This window comes from Chelonoidis abingdonii, chromosome 1 (assembly GCF_003597395.2).
Source record: "Chelonoidis abingdonii isolate Lonesome George chromosome 1, CheloAbing_2.0, whole genome shotgun sequence".
Taxonomy (NCBI): Eukaryota; Metazoa; Chordata; order Testudines; family Testudinidae; genus Chelonoidis; species Chelonoidis abingdonii.
This window is the reverse complement of record NC_133769.1, coordinates 322686005-322709258: the sequence shown is the minus strand read 5'-3', so window position 1 is coordinate 322709258 and position 23254 is coordinate 322686005. Positions and strand designations below refer to the sequence as shown.

At 40.4% G+C, this 23254-nt stretch overlaps 1 protein-coding gene across 10 annotated transcripts in view; it reads left to right on the top strand.

The window, feature by feature from the left end:
- Nucleotides 1–23254, top strand: part of NBEA (neurobeachin) — an 862398-nt gene that overhangs the window by 179361 nt on the left and 659783 nt on the right. For all 10 annotated transcript variants that reach the window (XM_075061639.1, XM_075061640.1, XM_075061634.1 and 7 more), the window contains exon 7: nt 16128–16247. In XM_075061639.1, coding sequence (XP_074917740.1) covers nt 16128–16247 — 120 coding nt within the window. The remainder of the gene's footprint in view (nt 1–16127; nt 16248–23254) is intronic.

Genomic DNA, 23254 nt, shown 5'->3' with positions numbered 1-23254 from the left:
GAATAGACGTCTATGTACATGACATGTCAGTCTGAAATTTTGCCTCCTTTGCTGCCCATCCCAAGACCCAGGTCAGTGTCCTTGCCCAATAGTCAATGCTGGTTCCCCAAGCCCAGAAATGGCATTGAATCAAGTGAAACTGCTCCAGAAACATTATATCCATGGGTAGTTGTCCAATTTCCTCCACTTCTTCCTCTACCAAATCTGGCTCAGCAGCATGGCAGCTAGCTTCCAAATCTGCCTGGGTGTATTATACAAATGTGTGTGCATCAGGTATTGTGTATGTATTGGTGCCTGGGCAGTAGCAAGTAACTGAGTGAGGTCCCCCCGCACATCCTGGCTGACAGCAAAAGACAGAAGAATCATGGGAATTTTAGTTTGATCTTAAATTCCAGAATTCTAGTGGCTTCCTGTAGGTATTCCACAATGTGCCATGAGAAAAATTCCAGAATTTGTAGAGCCCAGCAGGGGGACAAAGCACTATGGGATACCTGCCCAGAATGCTGAGTACTTGCTTTGAAAAAAGTCAGTGCCATGTGCATGCGCTATGTGATGGGTTGTCACCCCTGGGGTGCAGTCTGGGAGCTGTGGGAACTGCTGTGCCTCCTAACCAGTCAACTGGGTTGCTCCTTCTCACACTGCTCTGCTGGTTATTCAGCTAATCTGTCCAGGCTCTGTTATCACCCAAAATGACAGCAGATGGTGTCAAACACCCAACTGAGCTACCTGAGTGTTTTATCTACGCCACTCAAGGACAAACAGAAAACAGCTAATTTCCTGGCTCCTCAGTCTTGTTGTATATACACTCAGAATTATACCATCTTGTACTGCAAAGGGATCTGTACAATCCGAGCTCATTAATATAGATCGCTTTCCCCTTGATGTGGGAAAGATATGCACCAAGCTGAGATTTTTCCCAGACGCTTCACTTAAAGACACGCTGGGTAAGATAAATCATAAAACAAGTTTATTTACTACAGAAAGATAGATTGATTTTAAGTGATTATAAGTGATAGCAAGCAGATCTAAGCAGATTATCTAAAACAAAAACTGCAAACTAAGCCTAATATACTAGATAGAAAGGATTTGGATTAGCAATTTTTCACCCTGATTGATGATACAAGCAAGTTTCCATATATAGGTTAGAAATCCCTTTAGCCTGAGACCAGCAGTCTTTGTTCCTCAAGAGTTCTCTTGTGTGAGGAGTGAGGCTAAGAGATGATGTCACTCCCCACCTTGTATAGTTTTTCCATATGGCTGGAACCCTTTGTTCCAAGCTAAGTTTCCAGCCCGGTTTGTGGAAAAATAGATACCAAAATGCAATTCAAGGTCATGTGGTTTGGTCACATGCCCTTGCATGCTGTGCTGAGTCATAGCAGCCATTACTCATAGGCTGTCTGGAGTGTTCTCAGGAAGGCTCACCAGGTGGGGGATAAGCTTCTCCTAAGGCCTACTATTTCCTTTAATTGCCCATTACCTTGAATAGGCCCTTCACAACCAGCTATCTAGACTGGAAGCATCTTGCCTAGTGGGTGTTACCCAGGTGTAACCACATTTGAAATACAGATACATAGTCAAGATTCATAATTTCAGATATAAAAATGATTCACGCACAAAAATAGGATAATCGTATTAAAAATCACTGTTTTGCATAGACACCTTACACGGCACATTTTGTACAAGATGCATCATAACTATGTCATAATCATATAATGATACAACTATGATAAATATGGGTGCTGTCACAGCCGGGCACTATGGATACCTACCCAGAATGCGAGTGCTTACTTTGAAAAAAGTCACTGTCATGTGTATTCACTGATTCAGAGCAATGCAGATAAAACCCGCCCATGTGGATACAATTTATTTTGGAATATTTATTCTGCAACAGTTTGTGAACACAAACCTAATCCACAGGCATACACTCCTCCTTCCCCCATATGTAGATAAGCCCTTAGAAAGATACCAAGTCTTGATTTAAAGATGTACAGATTTGATATAGATTAGTTTTGAAAGTACAAATCTATAGTCACAATCAATAGTAAATTAGTTTTCTTTGCATTCAAATAAATCCTCCTTGATTTTGCCATGGTCTCTTGGACTTGATCCCTTTTCAGCTCTTTTGTTTGTGCTTTTTGGAAGCAATTATACATGTATTACAATCCCAGGCCAAAACAAAATCACTTACCTTTTGATTAAGGTTTTAGTACCAAAGTGTTGTGGGTCTTAGCAGTTGTTTCTTTTCTTATTACTGCTAGAACTGTCAGTCTTTATTTTATCAAGAAGTCATCTCACTCATTTTTACCATAAGTGAGCATAGTTTGTTTGGTTGTAACTCTGATCTTATTGTAGGCCATCCTTTGAAAAATGTCAGTTTTAGTTTATGCGAAATTGGCTGTGTTCAGTCTGAGGTTTTACTAACTTTGAACTAGCAACAGGTGTATGTATGCCTCATTGCGTGAATATCACTTTCAGGTGATCATGCGTTCTCTAACTTGCCAAGTGTATCTAGTGTGGATGATTGCTTACCAATTTTGTATTCAACAGAGATCACACTTTTCAGCCTTTGTGTTGTGCTGGTATATAGGAGGTGCTGAAAAAGACTTTGTCAGATAAAGTTGGGTATTTTGTAATGAGATTTTATGTATCTTTTATTTCCCATTAATAATGTATTTATGTATGATGTGCACATGCAGCATAATATATTGGGGGAATATACCACCACCAAATACAATTACCAACTCCAGCATAAGAAATCCAAACTGTCCTTTTCAATTTGTGCCTACATTTCTTGTTGCCTTGTTCAGAGATTTCACTCCAGGTGTGATCAGATGCTCCTCCAGCATAAAATGTGCATGTAGACCTTCAGAAGATGCACCTATTGGCAAAGCAACTGGCGCTAGTTAAATTGTAATTTTAAAACTGGTGGATTGATGATGGATGTTTTTAACTACTGAAATGCCAGTTTTGACTTTCCAGTGGTAGGCAATCTTATCTTCCAGTGATTCTCTTAAGGATTTACTTGTCATAGATATTTTTTGGCAAAAACTTTATTATCCTCAATCTCTGAAGAACAACTGCTTTTATTTTTTACTGAACCACAGTTAAGCAAGCTATCCATGCTCAAGTTATGGGCAACGTAGAATTGTTCTGTTAGACAAGTTTTCCAGAGATAGAGAGATCACATTCCTCTTAAGATCTTCCTAGTTGTTCCTAGTATTGACGAACAAAAATATTTTTTTTCATTTTCAGATTTTTCACCTCACTGGTAAAATGGTATGACCTGTTTTAAAATTAAACATCACTAAAATTCATGAAAGCTAGACTTTTCCAGTTAATATACCTCCATTGGTTTTAATTTTATTAATGGATTTTGATACATATTAAATATATAAAATATGTAAAACAGCAAGGCAAATATAAAGCATATGTAATAAAAATAGTAAACAATAAAAAAGGGGATTTTACTAAAATATAATTAGACATGTTAAAGACCCTAGAAATATTTTAAAAAGACACAATCCAGATTGTGAACATGGATGTTCAGTATTTCTATTTAAAAATTACACAATTGTTCAAACTAAGAATCGTATCTATAAAGGACTCCCTCTTTTTTTGGATACCTACATAAGTAAATAAAAACACTTTTTTAAAAACCTTCATTTTTAAAAATTGCTCTTGAACTTGTGATCATTTTATTTTTGAGCCACTTCTGTAATTGTTAGCCCGTGACAACCTCTAACATACTACTGCTGTACTATCTAAGAGAAACACATTACATTTGTTATAATGAAGGAATTCTGGAGCACTTGCCTTTTGTTTTGTGTGTGTATTCATCTGGACTGAGCGTTTAAATTTCACTGACGCTAAGCTCATAGATTCTTCTTGAACACACTTACATCCACACACCGAAATCTTTGTTGTGTGACAAATTGAAATACACCCCCCCCCCCAAAGAAAAAATCTAAGTTGAGGGTGACTGATTTGGTTTTGAAAGTTTACAAGTTTGTAAATCATGGCCATGTGAATATAAGAAATAAAATGTGAATCTTTACAGCAGTGAGATTTTTATTTAGAGAAACATTATGCAGTAATATCATTAAATCTTCTGTTCAGCAGGGTATTGTCATATTATAGAGTGAGCCTCTTAACTCATCCTATTCTATCTGGAAATTATAACATACAGATGTAGCATCACAGACTGATATGTCTTTTTGCACTACTTGCAGAAGAATTCACTTAAAGTGTGACATCTTGTGGCGCTAATTATTTTTGAGAGCCTGAGAAGCCAGCTTCTGTTGCTATGCTTTCCAGAAGCCATCAATGCAGGCTGAATTAGATGAAAGTAGTAGAGTGAATCAGCTTTTTTAACTTCCTTTTCTCAATTCATTTTAACTGAACATCATTTAAATTATTTGGTCACTTTCTCTTTCAATATAATATTTTTCCTTTTAAATATCATTCTTTAACAATACTGTGCACACGAGATTCTCAGTCTTGGGCCTCAGCTTTCTAGTGCAAGACAAGGCCTTAAAATTATCCAGTATCAGAGGGGTGCGATGTTAGTCTGGATCTGTAAAAAGTGACAGAGTCCTGTGGCACCTTATAGATTAACAGAAGTATTGGAGCGTAAGCTTTCGTGGGTGAATGCTCACTTTGCCGTCACATGTGTCTGACAAAGTGGGTATTCACCCATGAAAGCTTATGCTCCAATACTTCTGTTAGTCCTGTGGCACCTTGTAGACTCTTTGTCGCTTTTTAAAATTATCAGTGTCTGAAACACTGGTAGGAGAAGGAACAGCTCCCATGTTCCATTCCATCTCAAACTTCATTGCACCGTGACCCCCTTCTGACAATAAAAATTACTGCATGAACCCAGGAGGGAGGACCGAAGCCTGAGCACATCTGAGCCTCACTGACCCGTATAGGGTGGGAGGGCAAAGCTGAAACCCAAGGGCTTCAGCCCCAGGCATGATGCCTCTAGTCTGAGTCCCAACATGCAGGGCTGAAACCCTTGGGCATCAGGCCTGGGCCCCAGCAAGTCTAAGCTAGCCCTGGCGACCCCATTAAAATGAGGTTGTGACCCACTTTGGAGTCCTGATGCACAATTTGGGAACTGTTGATCTATAGAACAGAGATTACTAGGCATATAAACTGTCAGAACAGTTCCCTATATACTGTGCAACTACATCATGTAAAGTAGGAGCAGCATAGCAAATAGAGCACCCAGGCAGAGAGCTGTCTTCTCTGCTTCTCTGCCCTTACAATTGAGAGCTAAGTCTGTGTATGGTTTTGAATCACCCAAGTCTCTTAATGCACTCTTGTTAACTGTGCTCTTGGGTATGAAGAGTATCTATACTGATTGTAGTGTGGAGTGACACCAGCTCCTGAGTACCATAGTTTGAAATGGCTGTATGTTTCTCAGTTTCAATATCGGGATGGCAGTTCTCCAATGTACGTTGCTTGCTGTGCCACACCTTGAAACAGGGCCTTGATTTGTGTGACAGTGGGCCATAAGGCTTGAAAGTCCTTGCCAGAGTAGAAAATGACAAGAACTTTAATCTAGAATAGTGGTTTTGGAGCCGGTCACTAGCTGAAAGTCATCCAGTGACCCTCAGCAAAACCTAGCTAATTGTTTTGTAGTGGCATCCCTCCCCTCCAGTGACAATCCATTCATTGGTAACCAACACCTTGTCTTTGTTTAAAAGTGACACTACTGCACCTCCACTCCCAGTGCAAGTCTGTTGGTCTCTTAACCAATTTCCTGATGCCATTCCACCACTACAATAGGGAGATGGACCTGGCAGGAACTTCGTGGGGTGGTACCCCTCTTTGTCCACCCTTGCCTCTAGCCAATCATTGTTTTTTGGGTGCAAATCATATGCCATCTCACACTAGAAATAGAAAAGATCTGGCAGGTTGGCTGTTCATTCTCCGTATGAATGTTGCATTCTCTTTCTTGTATCTTGTACTTTTATTAGAATTTTGCCTGTCTGGTTTAAGTATGCCAAGTGTTTGGGCTCCCAATTCTTCCTTTGGTAAATTATTCTACAGATCTTTCTATTGTAATTCAGTCTAAAATTTTCCTTTCTTAACTTTAATCCAAGGCTCCTGTTATACCTTCTCTTATGCTAATTCCTCTTCTTCCTTAGTGTTTCTATCCCTTAAATATTTGTAGATGGTTATAATCGCTCTCCTCTTTAAACTACTGTGGCTCTAATTGGGCTGGTATTGTGGTGGTGTGTTTTGTTTGAGGCTGCCATCAGATTCTCAAGCATCTTGGTTTTAATTTATTTTAGTAAATATTGCTCTTATGGATGTAAAGAAGAGCACTGTTCAAATGTAAACTGAATGCAAACAGATTCTGTGGTGCCTGAGTCTGCAAAGAGCCTGACAGTAGTTTTAAGAAGTGTAAACTACTGTATTCACCTGAAAGGGACATTGACTCAAATTTTCAGTTAGAATAATTTAAATGCCAATTATTTTCCTGCCTATAATCACTTCTCTGCTGATCACAGCGTATACAAAAGGAGAGAGAATATTTTAAAGATCTGTTCAACCCCGCTGTGACTGCAGTTTCATTTTGGGGCCACAGATGAGCAGTATTTGGGAGATTACCAGACTTTTTTATCCTTAACTAACCCATGAAGCCAATAGGACAGAGTGGATGATGGAAGCCTGAAAGGACATTTGAGACACTATCAAGTGGAATAGAGTCTAGCAGAGCCTGGAGAGGCATGTAAGCTTCCCCACTGAACAGCAGGGCCCTGGTCTGTATATATGGTGGACTCCTACCTGGACTGGAGGCTGTCTGCAGATGCAGGAAGGCCATCATTGATTGAGTTGCACTTGATTCACTTTTTCAAACTTTTCTTTATAAACATGAGGGCTAGAAGTATGTTTTTTAAGTAAACAAATGCTTAGACTGATATCACATGACTCTGGAAGCCAAAGCATTCAGACCTGCCTAAAGGTGCAAATAAACCTCACTTAGAGAAGACAAATTTGAGGAGCTCAGCAGAGACTGGGTAAGCACACTTTAAATGCTTAAACAATCCTCCTTGAGAAGTATTTCACTTTTGTGTCAAGCCATTGGAGTTGGGTTTGTAAGTGGAATGACCAATTTTGTTTTTCAGTTTGCACCATGGTTAGAAGAAATGGTGGTAGGGGACAACCTTGGTTCGAGTGATCATGAGCTGATTCAATTCAAATTAGATGGAAGGATAAACAAACGTAGATCTGGGATTAGGGTTTTCGACTTCTCGAGGGCTAATTTTAAAGAGTTAAGTAAGGAAAATTTAGTTAGGGCGAAGTGGATTGGACGGAGGACACTTACTTGTGGATTTAAATTTAGCGGCCATTCGGTAGGCCTGGAATTACTACTTTTTTTAAGTTTCGCAGCTGCTGCGGAAAACTGTCGGAAGCCTGCATCCCAAGAAAGGGGAAAAAAAAACCATGGGCAAGGAGTTTGTAGGCCAAAGGCTGGAGTAACAGATAGGCAGAGCAGATTGAAACTCAGAGAGGGGATTAGAGGAAAACGAGAAAGCTTACAGGGAGGGACAGAAAAGGCGGGAATTTAGCAAGGGAAGCTTTACCTTAGTGAGGTCAGAACGTGTAGGGATAAAGTGAGGGACAAGGAAGCTAACAAAAAAAACATGAAGGCCCCCCGGTTAAGGAAAAAACCTTTGGGGGGAAACCTTGGCCCCCCCCCCCGAAGGGGGGGAAAAAATTCCAAAACACCAATTTTAAAAGGTTTTAAAACAAAAAGGTTTCTACGCTCATCGTCATAAATAGAAAGAACAAACAAAGATAAGAAAAAGAAAGTGGGTGCCCGGATATAGCTTAGTCACTGAGACGTGAGGAGTTTAGGGACGATGGAGGGATGACAAACGGGAATGTGGATATGGAGGTGGATATTACCGCATCTGAGGTAGAGGCCAAACTTGAACAGCTTAATGGGACAAAATCGGAGGGACCGGACAATCTCCATCCGAGGATATTAAAGGAACTGGCGCGTGAAATTGCGAGCCGTTAGCGAGAATTTTAAGCAATCGGTAAACTCCGGGGTTGTGCCGTACGACTGGAGAATTGCTAACGTAGTTCCTATTTTTCAAGAAAGGGAATAAAAGTGATCCGGGTAATTATAGGCCTGTTAGCTTGACGTCTGTCGTGTGTAAGGTCTTGGAAAAAATTTTAAAGGAGAAAGTAGTTAAGGACATTGAGGTCAATGGTAATTGGGACGAATTGCAACATGGATTTACTAAAGGTAGATCGTGCCAAACCAACCTGATCTCCTTCTTTGAGAAGGTGACGGATTACTTAGACAAAGGAAATGCGGTAGATCTAATTTACCTCGATTTCAGTAAGGCGTTTGACACGGTTTCCGCATGGGGAACTGTTAGTTAAATTGGAAAAGATGGGGATGAATGTGAAAGTTGTAAGGTGGATAAGGAACTGGTTAAAGGGGAGACTCCAGCGGGTCGTACTGAAGGGTGAACTGTCAGGCTGGAAGGAGGTTACTAGCGGAGTCCCTCAAGGATCGGTTTTGGGACCGATCTTATTTAACCTTTTTATTACTGACCTTGGCACAAAGAGCGGGGAATGTGTTAATAAAGTTTGCGGATGACACGAAGCTGGGGGTATTGCTAACACGGAGAAGGACCGGGATACTATTCAGGAAGATCTGGACCACCTTGTACACTGGAGTAATAGTAATAGGATGAAATATAATAGTGAAAAGTGCAAGGTCATGCACTTAGGGATTAATAATAAGAATTTTAGATATACGTTGGGGACGCATCAGTTGGAAACGACGGAGGAGGAGAAGGACCTTGGGGTATTGGTTGATAGCAGGATGACTATGAGCCGCCAATGTGATATGGCTGTTAAAAAGCAAATGCGGTTTTAGGATGCATCAGGCGAGGTATTTCCAGCAAGGAGAAGGAGGTGTTAGTGCCGTTATATACGGCGCTGGTGAGACCCCACCTGGAATATTGTGTGCAGTTCTGGTGTCCCATGTTTAAGAAGGATGAATTCAAACTGGAACAGGTTCAGAGACGGGCTACTAGGATGATCCGAGGAATGGAAAATCTGCCTTATGAAAGGAGACTCAAAGAGCTTGGCTTGTTTAGCCTGGCCAAAAGAAGGCTCCGGGGGGATATGCTTGCTCTATATAAATATATCAGGGGGATTAACGTTAGGGAGGGAGAGGAATTATTTAAGTTTAGTACTAATGTAGGCACGAGGACGAATGGGTACAAACTGGATATTAGGAAGTTTAGACTTGAAATTAGACGAAGGTTTCTAACCATTAGGGGAGTGAAGTTCTGGAACAGCCTTCCGAGGGAAGTAGTGGGGGCAAAAGACTTATCTGGCTTTAAGACTAAGCTTGATAAGTATATGGAGGGGATGTTATGATGGGATAGTTTAATTTGGGCAATTGATTTTGGATTATCGGCAGATAAGTCTGCTCAATGGTCTGTGAGGGGATGTTGGATGGGATGGGAACTGAGTTACTGCAGAGAATTCTTTCTTGGGTGCTGGCTGGTGAGTCTTGCCCACATGCTCAGGGTTTAGCTGATCGCCATATTTGGGGTCGGGAAGGAATTTTCCTCCAGGGCGGATTGCAGAGGCCCTGGAGGTTTTTCGCCTTCCTCTGCAGCGTGGGGCATGGGTCGCTTGCTGGTGGATTCCCTGCAGCTTGAGGTCTTCAAATCTCAATTTTTGAGATTTCAATAACTCAGTCATGGGTTCGGGGTTGTTATAAATGTGTATGGGTAGGGTTTTGTGGCCTGCCTTGTGCAGGAGGTCAGACTAGATGATCATATTGGTCCCTTCTGACCTATGAGTCTGAGTCTATTACTTAAACAAGGTATCTATATTTAACCTTTTTAAATGTTTCCTTCTAAACTAATCCTTCTAGTAGGGTTGCCAACCCTCCATGATTGTCCTGGAGTCTCCAGGACTTAAAGATGAATCTTTCAGTCCTGGAGTCTCCAGGACTTAAAGATGAATCTTTCATTAAAGATTGTCATGTGATGAAACCTCCAGGAATATGTCCAACCAAAATTGGCAACCCTACCTTCCAGTCCCTTAACATTCTTGTTACTTGTCTCTGAACTGTCTTCAGTTCCTTTTAGATAAAGAGGGGCATAGAAATGACCACATTATTCCAAGCGTTGCTATATCGGAGTTCTCTGGAGATCAGAGGACTATTGCTTCTGTGGTTTGCAATATTAGCTCTGTGTATGCAGCCAGCCCAAAATTGGATCATATAAACATTTAATTCAATGCAAAATATTGCACTAATGTAAGATTATAATTGCACATTTAAAATCATACAAGTCAAAAAATGCAGAAGTAAATCTTCTTAACTCTGTTGCACATGCTTTGTTTTATGTTGCAGCAGGAGAGACCCCCCTGAAAAGCAAATTCTGTACTGTACCTGTATTGCATCTTAGAGGTAGGCACATTTGGGCTGCCCCACCCACAGGGCAGCCACTTATAGCAAGACGCTGGAACTGCCAGCCGAAGGCAGCTGGAGCCAGCCAGCAGTGCAGGAGCGGTGCTGGGGTCTGCACTGTTTTCACCCCTCATGCTGTTTTTACACCCCCCTCCTGCCGCTGGGAGGGTGAGGCACTGTTTTTACCTCCTCCATCCCCTGGCTGGGAGGAGGACCTGCTGTTTTCTCACAGACACACCCACCTCTCTGCTGGGAGTGGGCAAGCTTGCAAACTCATGCTGGGGCTGAGTAGGGAGCTCAGCTGCTGCTGAGGCCTGGCCTAGCCTGACTTGTCAGCTGCTGGATCTGGAGCCTGAACTGAGCTTGTTCAGAGTTACAAATGTTTCCGAGTTACAACCTCCATTCCCAAGGTGTCCATATCTCTGAGGTTCTACTGTATATGCAATGTGGCTTAATTAATTTAGCTCTTGGAACCAAAGAGGATGGATCTAGACTGTTGTCATTGGTACCAGATGACAGAACAAGGAGTAATGGTCTCACATTGCAGTCTGATTCTGTGAACTCTTACTACTGCTCTGTAATACTTGATCTATTTAATTTATTATATGTCTGCATTTGCTGCTCTAGTGGAATATTAGTGCTTCCAATAGATGTATAAGAAAAATTGTTAAATGTGGCCCATAAATAGGATTACTAAAATTCCATCAATTTTAGGATTATATATCAAATGCTTCAGTTGGCAAGTGTAAGCAGGGCATTCAGCATGTAATTGATTTTAAACTTAATATTTCTTCATTTCCAAATAAGCCTTTTCATTCAAAAGAATTCTGGTTGTGACATACAACTATATGTTCAGAATCAGGACACCTACCACTTAAATGCATCCACTTACGAGAGAGGAAAGAATGTAACCGTCCACAGCAACATTACAGTTTAGAACAGAAAGTGAATGATGATTTTATATTAAAAAGAAAAACTTTCTAGTTTAAACTGTAGGAGGGAATTAAACTATGCAGAAGGTTATTACCAAGTTGAAAATTGGCCAGGATGTGTAGCATTTATTATCCCATCTCTTATATACAGGTGCCATTGGATGTTTAATAGGCACAATTGATCAGGTCTGCACATTTATATTTTATTCAAAAGCCTGTACCACTTAGCTCATTAAGATAAATGTGAAATAATCCTAACTTGTCTCTGCAGCCTGAACGGGGCATTTTTTTCATGTTTGTTCCTTTTTTTTTTTACTTCAAAAATGAAAAAGCTTAAAGAACAATATGGGAACTGCTGCCTGTGACATTTTAGACTGTATCCATGAGTACTAGCTTGTGGAGCGTGAGACACCCAGGACTGAATTTTTTCATACTTAGAAGCATAAATTAAAGAACGTAGACAAAACTTTCACCACTCAAATAAGACTTTAAGATATAGGTAAATTAGACACATGTTAGGCACATGCAAATTAGACAACTTTTGAAAGTCCGCCTTGAAACACATTTAGAAACTTGTGACAACTTAAAATTATTGTATTTGTTTTTGTATGATCAGAAATTGAATATTAACACATCTTGCAAACACTTACTGATCATCATTCACTACAGTTTGTAGTTACGTGGACGTGGAGGAAGAGGTGAGACTTTTAATGAAGAGTAACCCCTCCAGTCAGTTAAGCATTGTTTTATAGTTTGAGAGAGAAGTCTATCTAAATTTCCTATTTGGGAAAAGATGTTTAACTACAGCAAACGGGATAGGGATGCGTGGAGACAGGTCACACTTCACCCATGAAGCTTCCACCCTCCTTCCCCATTGTCTTAGAGAAAGTAAGACTTAATAAAAGCCACTCGTTGAGTTCAAACAGATATAAAAGGGGAGGCTGCATGGGGAACACTTTTTTCTCAGTGTATTTTTTTAATGTTAATATCAACTAGCTTCTGGAATTTTAAAATTAACTATTGATGTCCATAAAAATACTAGACTCAAACCATTTACTTCATAATATGTATACTATTTTGTCTTCACGGTCTGGTATTTGGATGCCGTATAGGCATCCTATAAATTGATTAAATTATAATACTGTTTCTGGATTGTAGATATTTACTGTAGTTATTGGTCTGTGGCCAAGTCTGAAAAAGACCCTAATTTAAATGATCATAAGGAAATTTGGCAGAGGCTTAGAGATACAATTAGACCAGACACATTAGAATTACTTACGTAGGATATTAAAAGGTTATCTTTAGAGTTGAGACACTGACTCACTCAGGAAAAAGTCATCCACTGGATATTATGTAATCAAAACGTAAGCAGCTGGTGTGAAGATCCACTGAAAAGCATGAAATCGGGTCAACCTAGAAAAGCCCATATTTCATGGATACATAATGTAATTGTTCTGAAGTCTGCCCAGTAATAAAATTTTCTTTCTTAACTTTGTACTAATATTTTCAGCTTTATCATTCTAGGTCACTTTTTAAGAGTGGATCTAAAAAAAAAATGAACATGTTTCTCCATATTGATCAAGTATCAAAATAGTTTTTCAAGATTGTAACTAGAAAGAAGTAAACTTTGACTTGGCTGGATTTAGAAAAAACTGCATATCTACATCAGCAGATAGAATCTTGAATAGTCATATCCTCAAGAATAGGAACATTTAAGGAACCTTTCAGTGTAGGGTTTGTCTTCATTACAGTGCTAACCTGAGGTATAACAAAAGTGCTGCCTCTAACCTGATTCCTGTCCACATATCAAAACCTATGGTTAAGGTGGTTCTTTAACTTTGAGCTAGCTGGCCTGTCACAAGGTGTTGGTTGAAGTTCAAGTGCTATTGATTCTTAGGCTAGTTATGAAGTAGGGATACAACTACTTTGTGCAGCTCGAGTGTTTTGCAGTGTGATCCTTCTCACATGAACTAAGCTAATTCAAGAGGAGTTAGCTCAAGTGTAGATAACTTGAGTTAATTCTTCAGTGAAGATGTGCCCTTAGATACAGGATTTATAAACACCAGAGTCTTTTGGATTTACCGATTAACTGGACACCCTCTAAACTGGAAGTAATCGGGCAGCAGCGGAATGCACGCATGCACACACCCACACACATGCATGCAAATACTTTACTGCCTTGGAGATTTAACCCTGGGGCTCAGGACTTCAGCCCCGGGGAGAAGGGAGGGTTAGGACTGCAGCCTCAGGGTGAAGAGGTGGGGGGTGGGGTGTTAGGGCTTTTGACTCTTGGGAGCACCATGGCTCAGGGCTTTATATCTGGAGGGAGCGCTGGGGCTCGGGGATTCAACCCTGTGGCTCTGTTCCCAGCTTCTCAGCCCCGTGGGGGGCGCGGGGCTTTAGCTATGATGGGAACACTAGTTTCAGCCACAGCGGTCCCTCCCGTAGCTAAAGCCCTGAGCCCCGCACCCCACCCCAGATCAAAATGCCTAAGCCCTGGTGCTCTTGACGGTCAGAAGCCCTGACTGCACCTGTGGCTGCAGCCCCAACCCCCTCTCCCCAGTGACTGAAGTCCATAATGTCTCGTTCAGAGTTACGGACATTTCAGGGTTACGGACAACCTCCATTCCTGAGGTGTCTATGACTCTGAGGTTCTACTGTACTAACAGTAGTTATTCTGCCCTTGACAAGTTTTTTCATTCTGAAACCTTTTGCTAACCAGGCTAAACCTCATGGGATACATATATCTTATTTTTAGGGTCTTACCAAATTCATGGCCATGAAAAACATGTCACAGACCGTGAAATTAGATCTCCCCTGTGAAATCTAGCTGTTGGGGGGTGAGGGAGGGGCAGGGCTGGGGGTGTCACCAGGGTCTCCTTCGTTTCGCCAGGCTGGGGAGGGATGGGACTTCCTCTTCTCCTGCACAACTGCTCTTGGGGGGAGATCTCAGCAGCACAGGGGAGATCAGACCCAGATTCAGGAAGCTCTGCGGCTCTGAAGGCAGCACAAAAGTGAGGGTGGTAATCCCTCAACCTCCTTACATTAGCTTTGTGACCCCCATGATCCCCTTTTGGGTCGGGACTCCCACGATTACAACATTGAAATTTCAGATGTAAACATCTGAAAACGTGAAATTGACCAATTTTAAAACACTCTGGCCATGGAATTGATCACAATGGACCGCAAATTTGGTAGAGCCCCACTTATTTTCATGTGGATCTAAGGGATACACTTAAACGTTCCTCTAGCATACCATTTTACTCATGAAAGGTAGTGTGGAGGATTATCCCTGAACAAGAGCTATCAGCGAAGACAATCTTGATAGTTAACACTCGTAAGTTAAATCAATAGCACTTGATAGAAATACAAAATATTCTTCTAAATAAGATGGGATCACTTAATACAGTAGTGGAAGCTTTGTTCCTGAAACATCAGAATCTTGACACTAATACCATGTATGAAGTGAGCTGAGAAAGGGTAAAAAAAACAAACAAAAAAAAAAAAACAACAACAACAAAAAAAAAACTTCCTTCGCAGCTAGTGCTGAACCATTTGTAGCCACCCACAGTAGGTGAAGTTAAAGCCAACGTTTGCAAAATAAGCAGTAATTTCAGGAAAAAAAAACACAACTACTACTACTTAAGTATGGATTGACCTTTGGTATCACAGAACTGCTTGATCTCTCTTCTAGTGAATGCTTACCCATTTAGTGAATACATTTTTAATCCAGGTCAATCTGGAAAAGACATGTAATACTTCCCAAAACATGGAGTGTTACTTTCAAGACAGGCCAGCTCTAACCAATTGACTGTTATCTGTATCTGCATTGTTAAAACAAATAAGCAAACAAAAAGTTGACCAGGTGATCAGTTGCAAACTGAAGAGTTGAAGCTTTAAATGCTATTCCAGATGTCTGGTTTTATGTTTATTCTGAAGGACAGATTTAGATTATTTTTAAATGTGTATACTAAAACTTGTTAAACATGGAGACTCAGTTATGAGTTGCCGAGTAACTTTTGTAGTTGCTCCTCCTTTAGGCTGACAGATATCAAAAAATAATTGTTAATGGATAACTATCATTGAATGGTGGGCTGTTTCCAGTAATGTTCCACAGAGACTGGTTCTAGTTCCAGTGCTATTCAATATTTTCTTTGGTGATCTGGAAGATAAAATCACTTCTGATTAAAAAAAAATAAAAATAAAAAAAAAAAAATTACTGGATGACTACACACACATTAGCCAAGTGGTTCGTAATTCTGAGAACAGGGTAGTCACACAGAGTAATCAGAATCACCTGCGAGGTGGGGCCAGTTCAAACAATGTTTTTAATACAATATTCAACATATGCTTTATTATTAAATGGTCTTTAGGCATGCAGATTTTATAAAAATAAAAGGGTATTATAGCTAAGTTTAAAACGTAATTTTCTGTCTGAACCTCCTTGTTCATGTTTTATGTGCAGAACAAAAGTTAGTTAAATTGTAGTTTAAAAAAACACATCTATATAGTGATTATATGTACAATTTTTGGACCTGATTCTGCAAAGAGATCTCAGTGGCCAGGTACTTAAGCCCATGTGAAGTCTTACTGATTAAAAATGACTCTTTGGGGGATGCAAGGATTCCTACTCCTACATTACTTTACAGGCTTGGAATCAAACATGATATGTTGATTGTTAGCATTTAATAATAATGTTGTATAACATTAATATCTTTTCAAATTATTTTTAGTGGTACATGATCAGCATTGTGCACATCTACAATCGTTGGAGAAACAGTGAAATTCGGTGTTACGTTAATGGTCAACTGGTATCCTATGGTGATATGGCTTGGCATGTTAACACAAACGATGTAAGATTTTTCTTTCTTTTTCTTTAGTGACTGTTTGCTATCCTCTCGTGCATGCATAGGACCTTAATTCATTTGTACATTCCTATTTGGTTAAAAAATAGGATTGTATAAATAACAGGCATGTTTATTTCCTTAAAAAAAAAATTAATTTCTTAAAAAGAAAAAAAATCAAGAATTGGGTTCTACTAGAGTTATTCCTTTTTTAGTTATATATTTTAACAGAACATCATCTCTCTGGGGTTAGATTTATTTCTTATCTTTATTAGCATATAAGCTCGTATGTTGAGACTATTTTGAAGAGAGATGAATATGAAATTCACAAACTTCCATGTGTTTTCAGATTATAGAAGATTTTAATATAATATATACAGACCCTGGATAACACAATGGATTGGAAATTATCTTTTTAACCTGTGGGACATTAATTTTATAATATAGGTTTTCCCTGAAATAGCTAAAATTCAATTTAAACATTATATCTGAGTAACAGAAAATGTTGAGTCTAATTCAACCAAGTTACCACAGATATGTCTCATAATAAAAATTAGTTCACTTGTGTTGCCTGTCTGGAGTTCTTATACTGTGTTCAGTCCAGATTGCAATGTTTTTAATCAATTTTAAAGATTAAATATCCCCAGTTCAGAGGTGGAAAATGGAGGCAAAGAGAAATTAAATTACATGCCTTAGTCATGTTACAGTGTGTGTGGCAGGTCCAGGAACTCAGATCTTTGTAGTTTGAATCCTGTTTCTTAATAACAAGATTGTCCTTCATGCCTTGTATCAGTTGGTGTGATGTTAATGAAGTGCCAGTTGTGGTACCACAGTTAAACATGTTGCGTTTTTTGTGTTAAAGCAGGGATTCAATCTTTTTGTTGTGTATGTAAAATGCAACATATTCTCCACAAAATTACAGCACTGCTTTTTGGTTGCTGAATGAAATGAATGAGAATTCGTAAATAAATCTTTGTTGTTTTGAGTTAAGATCAATTTTAAAACAGGTCGTTTAAATAATATAGCAACATGTTTCATCCCCCATCTCAATGGGAGGTGTGAGTGATTGGACTGCCTCGATGAGACACGGCATGTGGAAGTGAAGTGGAGGTGGGAGTGCTGCTTGGTGAAGCAGCAGCTAGGCCCCTTCTCTCCTGATGTCCTCCACCTCTTATTGGGTGGGCTGTTTGGCTCTCATGCTCCCCTTCACCTCATCCTGATCTATTTAAACTCATCACGGGGTTTTCAAAGGCCTCTTGCTGTTTTCAGCAGTCCCTTCCTCATTCCCCTTAGTTGAAGAACAAGAGCTGTGTTCTTCAGGAAGCTGCGGTCTGACTCACTGCCTGTTTGGTCCATTGGACCAAATTGGCCCAGTTCTGCTGATATTTTTTTGACTTCCTCACAAAGTCATGGAGGCATGGTTGGGTTAAAAGGAAATAACCTCAATAGTTTAAGATTAGGAAAAGTAAGACTGTTTAGCTCTTTGCAGTTTGTGACTGGTGATCAATATGGACAAAAACTACAAGGGCCAGCTCCCAGGGGTAAATGAAAGCTGGGATTTTGTAGGTGCACAGTGTTCCTCTAGGAAAAGGGGGTACCTGAAATACTTGTGAACTGCAGTTCCTGCCTTGATACTCTCTTCCCCCTCCTCCCATGTCTCATAGAAGGTCTATTCTAAGTTCTTGATTATATGATGGGATCTGGTGACCCCACTCTGAACCCAGTTAAATGCCAGGTATGTGAGAGTGGGGATGGGCATATAGTGATCTCTCCCATGTGATGTTAAATTTGAGGCCTGCCACTTAAGGACAGACACAGGGATGGATTTCATTTGCCTGATTGCTTGTAGTGTAGATGTAACCTATTTGGCAATCAAAGGATGATCTTCCCCTGTTTTGTGTACACATGCTTGTGTTTGCTTGATGAGAGCTTGTATGAGCATAAATAGAAGTATAGCCAGGGTAGCACGGGTAGTGACAGTGGAGTCATGGCTGAGCTGTGCGGAGTACAAACCTACCTGAAACCAGTGGATGTGTGTTCAGCATGGCTAACCCATGCCTCCTTCGCCCCTCCTGGTGCTACCACAGATATGCTGCTATTTATACTGACTCTCTAGCTCTCATCGAGCAAGTGCAAGTATGTGTACACAAACTGGGGAATCATGCCCCTAGCTCAGAGTAGATGTAGCCTTTGTTAATTCATTTGAAATCTTGTGTATTGGCTTCATTTGAAGACGTTATTAAGATTGCTAGTAATTGTTTACTGCTGTTCTTGATAATTGAAGGAATTTGCTTCAGCAGAGGCTGAAGAATAATATTCGACTAGAGAGGATTCCATGAAGAATTGCCATCTTTCAAATTTAAGACCATCTCACATTGTTCTCAGTGGGACTGAGAGAAAGCTGCCCTTAACAGAGATGGATCTTGCTTCCATACATATCTTCTCATAGAACTCCTCTTCACCTCCTGACATAGAGGTACCAGCTTCTCTGACCGGGAGTTTGCTTTCTTAGGGAACTGTTGGAGGCAGTGGCCATTTTGATAGAGGACCATTATTATCTCAAGGTTTTCTGCCTCAGTATCTGCTGGTAAACTTTCAGCTATGAAAACTAATGGAAAAAATGACCATTAATCCTCAGTATTTCTTTAAAAAAATATTAATTGCACTAGATCTATATAACAAATAGGGCAGGAAGAATTTTTATGGGGCAGTATGTAGCATAATGTGGAGGTCAGGATTGTCCTTTGTAGCTCCTCAGATTCTGTGAGAGTATGTGACTGCCCCATTCCTGTGCAGCCTGCCCCTCAGCTTGGTCGTCTTTCTGCTCACAATGCAACGAGTCTCAGTGTCACCTCTTCACATTCTTTCCCTTATGCCACCACTTCCCCTTTCCCCCACCCCTCTGTCTGGCACAGTGGCTCCTTCCATATCCCACCACCTGACCTACTTGCTCCTCCAGGGATGCCAGAGCCTTATTCATGCTCTGGCATAAGTGACATCTGACAATGCAGAAAGGATTCAGACATAAATATCTTAAGCTACCTTCACCTCCAGCAGATTTTGAGAAGAGTTTTGAACTTTGAGAAATCCACCCTTCCAACTCTACTTTCCTATCTTTTTTTTCCTGCAAAGATCCTTCTCATCACCCACTTTGAGAGAACATGCTTCTTAATCAGCATGGGAGCAATGGTAGAAGATTCTTAGCAGCATAAAAGAATCCTCTTTCCAAATGGCAGGCAGTGCTTGTCACCTTAAATCAGCGGTTCTCAGCCTTTTTCTTTCTGTGGCCCCCTCAACGTGCCATAAAAACTCCACAGCCCATCTGTAGCACAACAACTGTTTTTCTGCATATGCAACCCAGGGGACAGTATTAAGGGGTAGCAAGTAGGCAGTTGCCCAGGGCCCCACGCCACAGGGGGCACTCTGAATCTAAGTTCCTCAGGCTTCAGCTTTAGCCTATGGTAGTTGGGCTTGGGGTCCCAGGCTGCACTCCAGCGCAGCAGGGCTTTGGCTTTCTGCCCTGGGCCCCAGTGAGTCTAATACTGGTCATGTTTGGAGGACCCCCTGAAACCTGTTTGAAGCCCCCCAGGGGGCCTCAGACCCCCTGATTGAGAACCACTGTCTTAAATAATAAAGTATTATTTTACATAGATAATTGTTCATGGATGAAAAGATACATAGAACATAAGATTTCTAGAATGTTTCCCAGTAGTGTTAAATTTTTTAAATATATGCAAAGATTTTCTTGCTTAAGATGTTCAATTCTATATAGCTCTTCTTGGCAAATGTATTAATAGTTCTCTTACTTCATCTGCATAGATTTCAGGACATGTTACTAATTGAATGGTACAGAATCCAAATGTAAGGGGTCTTTTCAGTAAATCTGTTTTCCAGAATAGTCTTATTTCTCTTTTCTGTTATTAAATCCGGCTGTGTGTATCTAATTGGATGACTCAATCAAACTTCTGTCCCTTTGATTAGAATGTAAATATAGTGTCACAGTTTTTGCTAATTGGTGATTCTCAAATTATGTTAAAGATAGTCTTTATAGAATTTGTAAATGAAATATTCTTTCCGGAAATAAATTATTTTTCAGTCATGATTTGGAATCTTAATGCACAGAAGAGGAAATATTGCTTTGTATGTCTTTTGTATTTTAAAAAAACAAACAAGTCCCGGCAACAACCAAAACCGTTGAGAAAAGGAGATAAGTTAATTGAGTTAATTTTAATAAGCTAATTTTAGAGGAACTTGACATAGTTAGAAACCAGTTAGACTCCTTCATTTAAACACAAGCTAATAAACCCCTCCTTCCTAATTTGGTGTCAGCTTTTTGAGCAGGGTAATTAATAGGAAGTGAACATTCAAAAGGTCACTTTGAGAGTGGGGAAAGAGGGAGACCATTTAATTTGTTTTAAAAAGAACAGCTTCCTTCTCACTCTGTAAATAGAATACTTAGCTCAATTAAAATAGCACTTCTTCAAGTAATAGTCTACATGCCGTCCACTCATGGTATTGTGTGCCTCTTGTTGCCAGAAATCAGAACCTTTTTCCTGCTAGCTGTCCCCTGTTGGTCCTTGGATGCTCATAGAATGTCTGCCCCCCAGCCGATCCCCTGAGGGAATAAAAGGGTGATGCAGACCAACTGCTACTCAGTTCCTTCTAATGCAGTCTTAGGTTACAGACAGAACATTTTAGCAGTTCATTATCTTTGTTTTAAACTCCTTATTTAGTCTTTTGTAAATATTTGTTTGTCAGTTAGCTTTAGATTAGTTTTTTGTTAGTATTTTAGTTTTAATTAGTATTTTGAGATAGGTTTAACATTGTTAGGTACTGGCAATGGATGATAGGGCAGCTATGATGGCTCCTAAATCTCCATGTTCTAAGATATGTCTTCCATGTAGAGTTGCTATGCTGGTCAGAGACACTCAAAAACAACAACAACAAAAAAAAAAGGTGTTTTTATTGTCTAGGGGACTGGTATATTCCTAGTAGATTACTATCTACTGTTATATTCGCAAGTGGTTTCAAAAAGAACAAGGAAATTAAACTCAGGATGTATTTCCTGAACAGATCCATGAGACCTGAATCAGATCCTGCTCAGTCAGATCAGTCTATCTCCAATGTTCCCTCTACAAATAATGCTGCTGCAGCAGTTAAAAGATCTATGGCTAAGAAGGGATGCATTTCAATCTCCTGGTCCTTCAAAAAATAAAAGACAAGATTACCTCCAACTGCTGCTTTGGAAGGGACTTTATGGCATAGAAAAGTGCCCACGACAGCCCTGAAGGATATCTGAGAGATTGTACCATTAGAGAGAGTTGTCTGAACACTGAGGCTTCATTACGGCCTCTGAAGGTTACTGTACCTTCTTCTAGAGGCATACCATCAATATACAAGGATTCAATACTGAGTTACTCCTGGGGGAATTCTGCGCCACTGCACAATGCAGAATTTTGCAGAAATTAATGTGCTTGCAGAATTTCCTTTCCCCTGCAGAAATGGGCTGCAGTGCTGCTAGTGTTACTAGGGACTGCTGGCCCCACCAGAGCCCAGCTCACACATAGAAGACACTGCTGGGGGAAGAGAGAGGGAGCTAGAGGGTTCCTGGCAGCTGCAGTTTCCAGCATGCCCTGAGGAAAGGAAAGTGCGGTGTACAGGAAACTGTGCAAGCCTGGGACCAAGCATCAAACTGTTTCTCCCTCTGGATCCCTGGGCTCTGGGTGGGGAGGGGGCAGATATCAGGGCAAGGGGGGCCCACAACTGGGCTCTAGTGGGGAGGGGGTTTGTGGCCCCTGCAGCTAGACTCTGAGGGGGGAGAGCTCCCTGGCAAAGCTAGGCTTGGAGGTGGGGAGAAAGGTGGCAGAGAAACAGGAACTAGGTTGTCATAGGGATTTCATTAACTCTCTACTCCTGGGGGAAATGTTGTATGTCTGTATTGGTACAAACATTCTTGCTGTCAGGTATTTTGAAATAAATTATCAAAATAATTGAAACTGGCATGATTATGTAGTGTTGTTTTTGACAAATGAAATTTGCAGAATTTTAAAATATTGTGTGAGAACCTTTTTTAAGTTTTTTTGGTGCAGAATGCCCCCAAGAGTGTACTGACTGCACAGGCAGCATCTAAGGTCAAAGATTCTGCCTCTGATACCTTTCTCATCAGTATTCCATACACTGTTACTAATTTGGTTATACATCTCCAGCACTGGTACTAATTTTTTCATTACCTTCATTGATGGTACCATCAGATTTAGTGGTATCTGATCATCCAGAATCTTCTCTATCGGCTCATGCTGCCATTCCATTATCAGTACTGTGTAGCAGTGACTCATCAGTGTAGTCTGTTATACATGTGACTGCAGGATCTGGTACTCGTTTAATGAAGACTCCTCAAAGTCCTTATTCAGAAGAATGTGCATTATCAGTTTCTAATGCAAATTTGGAGCAATCTCCTCCTTACTCACTTGCTTATCTTTCATCAGAGGTTCATCCTAAAACCATGGCTCAGAAGTCTTCTCTCAAGGATTATGAACGTTCTCATACTTCACCCTTATGAGCAACCTCCTGATTTGAAGAGTTAACAGCAACTTTTTCCTTATCGCTGGTTGATTATATACATTTTCAAGAGGATTGCAGCACCTCTGGAAATACCAATTGAGGTGGTTTCTGACAAATATCATAAGCTTTTAGATATTTTATATTCTTTTGCTCATGACAGAGTAGCCATGCCCTAAATGACTAGTTAATAGAACCAGTGCAAACTTTATGGCCAACCTCACCAATTATTGCAGCTACATCAAAGAAAGCTGATCGGACATATCAAGTTCCCAGGGAAAACTTAGAAACATTCTATACCAATCCATTGCCCAAGTCTTTGGTGGTCATTGCTGCTCCAGGGCGCACAAAGCAGCTCCTTATAAAATGACTCCCAAGAACAAGGAGCCTGTGGGTAAGTCTCTACTGCAATTAAAAATCTATGGCTGGCCCATGCCAGCTGACTTGGGCTTGTGGGA